The following is a 9,809-nucleotide window of genomic DNA, read 5'->3' as shown; positions in this document are numbered from 1 at the left end:
TAATTCATAGGTGTCTGTACTAGACAGTTTTTACAACTGCATTGTTCAGAAAGGTATCTTGCTTAAGTAGTTTCCTTCCAAGTGCATAGGAGATTGGGAACAATTGACCTGGTTTTATTACCCAAGGGTATTTTGAATCATTGTGTTCTACATAATGAAAAAAGAGCTGTACCTCTTTTTTCTGTCCTGGTAGAGTGAAGATTAGACATTTGTATTTTTTTATTAAGAGGTAATTGAGGCAAGTATGCTAATTATAGCCCTTTATACGAAGATTAGTTTTCACTTGAGAAAGTGTAGAAAATTAACTCAAAATAACAAAATGCACTTCAACCTTCAGACATGGAAAAGAACCTGTTTAATTGTGTATGTTTGGATGTGAGACACATACCTTAGTGTCAGTCAGATTTGTTTCTCAAATTAAGATGCACAGCTCATTAAAAGCAATAGGCTAGAATGTTTCTGTACAGTTGGCATCTCATTAATGATGTGTTCAAGGAAAAGCATAATTCACAATCATCTGATGTGTGTGGGGGTGTGTGTATGAATTGTGCATGAACCTCTCTGAAATACTTTGCATTTACACAGCATGTTTGGCATTTCCCTGTCTATTGTTTGGAAGGGACCCGACTTTACCTGATATTGAATGCCTTTAATTCCTATCGCTGTCAGTGGGAATTAAAGACATGCAGCACCTCACAGAGGTGTGCTCATCTTCTTGCAGGATCATTGCTTAAGGCTAGTTTCATGTTTTAAGTTGTAAATATCAGGCCAAGTGGCAGAGGAAAACAGCTACAACCAGAAGAACTTACCATGCTTTGTGATTCAGGAGTCTGTCAAGTAGGTCTTCACCCCTTGCCCCGATGCTGCTTTTCTCACTAGGTATGTGTAGTGTTTTTAGCATCTCCCCACTCACACTGGAAGCTGCTTTTCCCATTATTCTACCTACACCATTAATTTTAGTGGGAACTGACTCTTGTGATTTCAGTCCATAGGGTCTAAACCTGGGTCCCCTATGCACTCCAAGCTTATATTGACTTCATTGGGAATTATGAGTGCATGGGGATTGGACTGACCCCATAATGAGCACATTTATTATGCTGATTGAGAAGTTTTACAATTAAGCAAAACATTTAGATATTTCAATTGGTAAGTTAAATGTCTGCATTCCTTGCTGTTTTTCACAGTCACCTTTTAAAACAGTCTTATATGTTTCAGAACCGGAGCAAACGCCTTGGGAGAGTCCATGTTGTTCTTGGGAATAAACCATGTGATTTGGATTCTCTCATTTCTGCATTAACGTATGCCTACTTCCTAGACAAGGTAAAAAGAAAAATGAGATCCTGACTTATTTGTTATAGATGTAATAATGTTCAGCAAATAAAAACATGCATGTACAAAATTAGGATCTTCTCCCTTTGCAGTCAAAGACAAGACTCCCTTTGAGTTAAGTGGGAGCAGATGGCAGCCCTTTGTTATACCTAAGTAATGATCTAGAGATTATCTACATACAAGAGACGAATGGAAATAGTGAAAACCCGAAGAACATCTTAATGCAGTTTAGGTGAAATTCATTGCCAGCCCATGGCCTATTCATTGCTAAAATCTGATTTAAGTGATGCATATAACTCATGCAAATCCTAATCCTTTGCACAGGGTTGAGTTTCATATTAAAATCTTTGATACAAATAACATATCCATTGTTATTCTTTTTGTTCATTAGACTGTTGATTCACAGGAAACAGAGGACAGATTACTGTTATTTACTTACTACTTGTGTCACAGTTGCACCTATAAGACCCCTTTGCTCTAAGCACTGTACATATGCATAGTAAAAGTCAGTCACCACAGAAAGTGAAATCTTGACCCCTCTGAAGTCAATGGAATTTTATGGGGTCAGAATTTTTTCTCTTGACTTTAGTGGGATCACAATTTCACCAAGAGTGATTAAGTAACTTTTCTATGGTTATACAAGATATGTGTCATAGCTGGGAATCGAACTAAGATTTCTTGATTTTTAGTGCAACGGTTTAACCATGAGACCAAACTAAGTTTGAAAGGTAAACATTGACTGCAGGGGATGGGGATTTAGGCACATGCTGAAAAAACAGAAATAGAATTTTTAGCAATTCCCCCCACTCATTTTTCCAACATCTCTACTACAGCTACATAAAGAGGAATCAGCAAAAAGGAATTAGCTGGGGGAAAATAAGGTTTATTGATGGGCAAAAATTCAGACAAAATTGTCCCAGTGAAAGTCAGTTATTGTTTTACACCATTCTGACAGATACACATTCTCCTGTTACAGGTCAGTCCCCCGGATGTTCTATGCTTGCCCGTGCTGAACATACCAAGAAGAGAATTCAGCTACTACCCAGAAACAAGGTTTATTTTGGAAGAGCTGAATATCCCAGAATCATTCCATATCTTCCAAGATGAAATCAATTTGCATCAGCTGAATGATGAAGGGAAATTGTCTTTAACGCTTGTTAACAGCAACATGCTGGCAAGGTATAGTGTTCTGTGTACGATAAAGTGGCCATGTTAGATTGAGCTGTTTTAAAGGTTATATTTTAAGTAGTTTTATGACTATAAATGCTGTCTTAACATTTTCTGTTCTATATCTGTGACACAGTGTGGAATCACAGAAGAGATAGAAGACCCAACATTATTTTCCCTTCATTATGACCATGGAATACAACATGCTACACGTGTTAATCTGTTTGTTTCACTTTTCTGATGGACCATTTTATGTATTTTGCTAAAAGCCTTGGATGTACCTTCACAGATCTCAGTTTAGACACTACTGAATTAGATTTATAATCCCAGAGTTTTATGTAAGGTCTGTAAACAGCAGGTCACACTTTCACTGCCGGTTAGCCTTCTTCCTTTAGCAAGGGCTAACTATCACGTTCCTTCAGAGATAGCCAAATACTTGCTCAGTTGCTTTTAACATTCCTCTAAGAACAGATTAGAATTTAAGAACAAGGGGAATTTTCAGTCTAGAAAATGAGGTATCTAAAACAGGCTAACCCTTAAACACAATACATGCTCTAAATGCAAGTTACAATAAGCCAAATTCTCCCCTCAGTATCGATGCAGCCCCACTTACTTGTGTGTGAGTATCTGAGGGCAGAAATTGGCTCAGTATTCTTAAATTATAAATGCAATAATAAAGACAGTAGCAGAAAAAACACAGTTACAAAGCCCATTTTTGCCTTTTTTTTTTGGTCTAAAATAGATTACCCCACCTTTCTGATGGATTTTTCTGGCCCTACTGAAGTCAAAGAGAGTTGCCATTGACTTCAGTGGGGTCAGGATTTTCACCTGATTCATCTGTAAGGCTCCCAGCTCTATTTTCATTTTTTTGGGACTTTAGCCTTTTGTTGTAGTTGACTAAAAAATCTGTAAGACTAGTGTTCTTAATTGTTTTAGCTAATTGACTTTTCATTAAAACATATCTTATATTCCCTCCAAGCTTCAGAAATACTTCATATCCTGGATATATTAAGAACAGATCCATAGAAACAGAAACTTCCCAGTACGGCACTCAGATTCTAAGTGAGGAGGCCATATAAGCACGTAGAGAGATAGGGCATTAAACACAGCATGCTTAGTTCTGCCCACACTTGCATCAGTACAGATGGGACAGATTGTACCGTCAGTTTGGTTATTCATTTGGCATATACATTCCAGTCAAGCGAAACCACGGTGTTCTTATCAACGATGTTCATTGTTGCTTATTGACAATGATGTTCGTTTGGTTATGGACAACTATGAAATGGGACACTGCGTAGCACCTAGGAGAAATGAAAAAAGTTTGTGGGAATTTTTCCAAACAAAGATTTAATTAATATGTAAATACATGCCTTGTGAAAAGTGCAGCTCCTTTGTCTTGACCCTTTATAGATCAGGAGAATTAGACATCAGTTCTAAAGTGTAAGAACATAGACTCTTGTGTTACTGAATCAAAATTTCAGATTTGTATGCACACGGCTGGAGCACATGCGATGCCTGATGCATGCAGTTTGGAACACTAGGTTTGTGACCAGTGGGCCCTTGGTATCACCTGAACATAGAGCACCCACTTCTTTATGGATAAGGTTGGCAGTTTCATACCTCTACAGTCTCTACTGGTTGTCAGTGAGTTTGGTAATGTGAAAAGCAACCCTGGCTAATATAGAGGCTTCCCCTTTCATCTTTGATAAACTGTCCATCAATTTTAATAATATCAATAAGGTACATGTACACAAGGCTTTTCATCCCAAAGGATTCTAAACTGCTGTACAAACTTATCCCTATATATAGTTTTTATATAAGTTTAATTTCCCCCCCAAACGTTAGGCATGGTAAATCCACAGGCAGCATTTATTTAACACTACACGGAAGCACTACACAATCATTTGGGACAGGAAGTGAAAAAGATTATTGTATCTAGTTGAAACTGTAGGGGGAACTACCCAAGTTGGGTTTGGCCAGGGCACAAGGATTAACACATCATGTTACAAAAAAGTGCCCCGGGCTCCTTAATGATTAGATGTGCTCAGGAGCTCAGGTTGACATCTCATCCGAAAACATGGCCTCTCTGCAACACACAGATCCTTAATATCTTTGGTCCAGTATAAACTCAGAGGATGCCCAGGGAAGGTTATAGTGACTTTAGGCCACCTTTGCATCTTCCCAATTCTGGGATGGTTAGTGGCCCCAGCATAATGCAGACAGCCGTGGGGCCTGTCTGTTACAACAGCCTGTCCCTGACTGCCTAAGGGCCAGAAACTCGGCAGCCCTATATGCTGCAGCCTGTATGCCAGGGTTTGGGAGAATGGTTCCTTGGAAAATGGCATTATTCCTGTTCCGGGTAAATCCTCCCCCCAGACCAAAGTGGAGCTTTTAGAGCTCCTTGGCGCAGCTCTGGCCCTTGTAAAGTGGCTGGAGTTAGGGTGAGGCTCTCAGAGTGAAAAATGCCACTTACCGGGTCACCAGCCTCTCTTCTTCGCACCTTCACCAGTGCATTTTTCCTCTTGCTTTAAGATAAACAATATTGTATCTGTGTTAGTGAGAGGAAAAAAACAATCCCTTTAAATATGGAAAGCCTGCTAAAATGTGAATTAAAAATTTTACATAAAACTCCAACTTCTTTAACTTCGTGGCTGTCAAGTCTTTGCATCATGAATGGGCCACCCAAATACCCAGAGAGAGCCTGCTTCAATACAGAAATAAAATCCCCTCCGACCACACATCCCTAGTTGTCACCTACCACCCCAAACTGGAACTCATACAGGGTATCATCAAACAACTACAACCCTTACTCAATGGAGACCCCATCCTGAAGAATCTTTCCTGAACCTCCTCTTCTGGCCTTCAAACAACCCCCCAGCCTCTCCAAGGTCATCATCAGAAGCCAGGTCCCCACAGACCAGGACACACCAATTCAAAGCAGCACCAGACCCTACCAGAACAACCAATGCAAAACCTGCAGACATATCTCCATTGCTACAATGATAAACACCCCCCACAACACACCTGTCAAAATCCATGAGTCCTACACAACATGTGTTGTAGCTCATCCAGTGCACTACTTGCCCCAGTAACAACTATGTGGTTGAAACCAGACAATCACTACGTGTGGTGACGATGCAGGAAAGGAAACAGAACGCTAGGTTTGTGGTAGCTGAAAAGCTTTTTTACTTTTAGGAATTTTTTTGGGGTTTTTATTTTTTATATTTTTTTGTTTACAACGCTTCTCATTGGTACAAATTTTGCGCATAGAAAAGCTAGGCAGTATACATGTACATAAGATAACGAACTTATTTTTTGAGCGCATGAACACTAGCTGCGAGGGTACAATTAAATTAGCTAAATAAGTTTTTTAAACACAAACGCTGGATTGAAGGTCACTTTTGCTTCGTAGCTATGGGAGCAGTTTGCCGCGCTTGTGGACTGGCGATTTGGGAGCTATGCATCTCTACAACTACGCTTTTGACTGAACTCACAGAGGAAAATGATGAAAGACAAAAACACCCTATCCTTGGGTGAAAATTTTCCCAAACCGATCACACTATATCTGACCTATCAGTCCTCATCTTCAAAGGAAACCTGCACAGCACTTTCAAAAGACGAGCATGGGAGCTTAAATTCATAACTTTGCTAGACACTAAAAATCATGATCTTAATAAAAAGACTGGATTTAGGGGTTATTACAACAATCTGTAACCCTTTAAACCCCATCCCTTTTTTTCCTGTGACTACAGGGCTGTTAATGGGTCACTTCACTTTGAACAGTCTCTTAGAATACATACTAACTACTTATGCTAAACTATCTGTTTGACCTTGTATTTAGCTGTGACATTCTAAAAGTACCTTTCCCAGACATGAGGAAGAGCTCTGTATATCTCAATTGCTTGTCTCTCTCACCAACAGAAGTTGGTCCAATAAAAGATATTATCTCACCCACCTTGTCTCTTACAAGCATTCAAGTCTGAGTACATACTAAATATGAACCAGTAGTTATTTTAAAGAAGCTAAGAATCTATCACTCTACAATGGTGACTTAAGGACATTGTGGTCAAGGAGTTAATGAATTTTTTTTATTGTTTCATTCACAGTAGAATTTGAATAAGAATGACTAGAATGTAGCATTGTGATAGCAGCTGTTATTTAAAAAAATAATTTGTACTATTAACCATAGCAAAGTAACTGAAAAAGCTACACTGGTGTGTTTACAGATCAAATAATTAGAATTTTTGTAATTTGTATTTTTTTAAAATTTGTGTGATAGTGATGATAAAAGTTTGGAATCAGCAGTTGTCAAAGTCATCAATCCAGATGAGCGATGTGATGCCAACTTGGGGTTACAGGCGTCTTCTTCCTCTTTAGTAGTAAAAGAAATTCTTCAAGAGGCACCAGAGTTAATCACTCAGCAACTGGCTCATCTCCTCAGAGGTGAGAGATTACTCTTTATATTAAATACTGAAAGATTTAATGGAGTGTTGCAGAATTTGATCATGCAGAAAGAGTGCGATCCATTCTTTGGTTAACAATCCCTTTAAAGACCACGGGAAGCTCCATAAAAGAAGCAGGGAGTAAAGAGTTTGTTAAAGAGTAACATTATATTTAATATTAAAAATGTGCATTTAAAAACAGGCATGAGGGGTCTTTACTGTATCACTAGAGAGGAATATTAAATGGAGCTATCTGAATATCAGTTGGGTAGATGGAATAGCTCTTATAGTTCTAACTTTGTTTCCAGGGATTGTGTGGTATTGGCAATGAAGATACTCCTACCCTGTGGTGTACAATGAATATGGCTCAAGATCCCATGGTTGCATGTTAAAACTTCTCCTAATCAAAGCCATGTTTATTTAATCTTGTTTTGGTGGTATAATGTGTAACTTTCATGATCTAAGAATGCCATAATCAAATTGCCATGACACTTTCTTCTCAGTTTGCCTCATTTGTGCACCACAGTATTAAACAGTGGGGCTTCAGTATAGTCACAAATGTGTCTCAGTTTTTCTTTTTAGCTTGTTACATTTGTCAGCATCTTCAGTTTTTGCAGTCACTGCATTTAAATTTGTGATATCTGTTAGATAGAAAGGTGAAGCTGTAAAAGAACTGACTGTTTCCCATAAGTTAGTTATGTAATTTTATCATTCCGGCTTCAGAACATATTTTAAAAAATAAGTAGTTTAAATTGTGAACTCATAGTTGCTACATTTTTTTTTCCTGAAAAATTAACTTAGACAAATGTCAGAACTCCAGTGCTGAATTTTTGCATACACCTAAGTTTAAGAAAAGATAGGAGTTTATTTTACTCTGTTCTGTTCTGGACCTCATAACATGCCCTTCACCATAGTATCTGAGTTATTGAATTTATACTGAGACACTACAAAATTGGTATTTTTATAAGGCTTGTTCATGTTTTCATGAGGAGAGGGTGTTACCAGTAATACAGAATTTGGCCAAAGCTCTTTACATGTTTCATAACTAATGGTCCCCAGTAAAGCTGCCATTAAATATTTCGCTGTCTGCAGATCTCTGTAGAATAGCTCTATGGGAAACTGTGCCCTCAACTAACCAAGTAAGCATAATCATTTATCTTTGTGACAGAACCAAAAAAAAAGGCATTTGGGGGATTTATGTCAAGAGGCCTCTGTGACAATGCAAAGTGACTGGAGCTAGTAGGATATTACAGATAATAAAGCCTTTATGTAGTTCATTATTTAGAGGTAGAATTATAGCTTATTATTCAAACACTTTAAATATATTTGCTATAAAAGCTAAACATAGACAAGATTTTTCTTTTGATGCAACCATAAGGGCCCAATCCTGCAGATACTTGTTACTGTGTGTAGTGATTAACACCATAATTAGTGCTGTTGAAATCAGGAGAATTATTCATGATTGTAAACATTATTATTTGGTAGTAAGTGTTTGCGGAATTGGGCCCATGCCTAGTAGAATTACAGTTATCTATCATATTAATACAGCTTCAACAACCATGGTATCTAGTTACTCTGTAGCTAGTTAATGGTATAAAAAATCGTAAGGTACTGAATTAAACAGTACAATAAGCTCTGATGTGATTTTTAAAAAAAAAAAGTTTTTAGCAGTTAGGAAACCACATTTACAAATTCAGGAAAAATTAGTAAATACCAACATCTCTTAATTTTAATTTTTAATACATTGTCCAAGCTGTTAAGACTATAAATATTTACAGATAGTAGACGAAACTCTGTCCTTACAACTTACCCAAATCCTAAATATACAGCTGTACTGTTATGAGAGTCTTGCCTTTTGCAAGAGGACTGTTAAATTCTGGGATCTCAAATCACTGTTGGGAGTAGCCATGGAGAACAAGTCAATCAATTACAGTACTGAAAATGTAGAAGATTTCCTACTCATATACAGATACCAAAATGATTTGCTCTTCATGGCCATTCTGACTTTGTAGCTACCACCAAAGGACCATATTCTGGGGTGAGGAATGGCTGTTTTGTGCTGCACCGCCAGTGGATATATGCTGTAAAGCTGACATATCTCACTCTAGCAGGATTGCCCCAGGGCATAGGTGATATTCCAGTGGTATAAAGCCAGTATAGAAGTACCAACACTACTATTCCTCTCTTTTTATACTATAGCGTAAAATAATTGTATAATTTACATGGAGCAATTTTTGTTGGAGTTTAGGTTCAGAGAGCTAACGTGAAAGTCAAAGTGCTATGAATTTGGATTTGATTTCATAAAATTGCTGAGCAGAAATATCAGCACTGAAGTCAATGGGAGCTTTGACATTTACTTTAGTGGGCACTGATTCAGGCCTTTAGAATGCATGGAGGGGTGATTTTGCAAGGTTAGTAACATGATTCAAATGCGTAGGTTTAGAGATATCTTTTCAGTTGTGCTGTGCCAGTTGTGACAGTTTCATTAGGTGCCATCTCAACAGACTTCTTTGGAATTCTGAAACTTTGGCTCACAGCCTGTTAGCACTATTTATTAATTTTAATAATAGCTGAAAGTATTTAAAAATACTCTGATGTGTACTATTATAAGTTTGAACAAATTAGACATGCTTTTGAATGGAAAAAAGTGAGAAGGGAAGAAAAGGCATATCCATGCAAAACTCAACATCATTAATGTAGGCAGCATTAATATTTAAGGTCTTTTTTAAGCTGTATGCTTTCCTGATATCTTTGTCTCTTCTTCAGACACACTGTAAGTTAATTCTACCCTTGGGTCGTAATCAGAACCTGCTCCAATAGTCAAAGTACTGCACAATCATATCTGCCTTAAGTCAGTGCTTGTTCTGACTC

At 37.8% G+C, this 9,809-nt stretch overlaps 1 protein-coding gene across 1 annotated transcript in view; it reads left to right on the top strand.

Annotated features, from left to right (window-relative positions):
- The first annotated feature begins 1,221 nt into the window (after positions 1-1,221).
- Positions 1,222-9,809, top strand: part of PRUNE2 (prune homolog 2 with BCH domain) — a 142,164-nt gene continuing 133,576 nt past the window's right edge. Inside the window, exons 1-3 of the mRNA XM_034774233.1 lie at positions 1,222-1,320; positions 2,306-2,508; positions 6,776-6,939. Coding sequence (XP_034630124.1) covers positions 2,498-2,508; positions 6,776-6,939 — 175 coding nt within the window. The 5' untranslated portion in view covers positions 1,222-1,320; positions 2,306-2,497. The remainder of the gene's footprint in view (positions 1,321-2,305; positions 2,509-6,775; positions 6,940-9,809) is intronic.

The sequence above is a fragment of the Trachemys scripta genome, chromosome 6, assembly GCF_013100865.1.
Source record: "Trachemys scripta elegans isolate TJP31775 chromosome 6, CAS_Tse_1.0, whole genome shotgun sequence".
NCBI lineage: Eukaryota > Metazoa > Chordata > Testudines > Emydidae > Trachemys > Trachemys scripta.
Note: the sequence above shows the minus strand (reverse complement) of the source record. Positions and strands in the feature narration are given on the sequence as shown.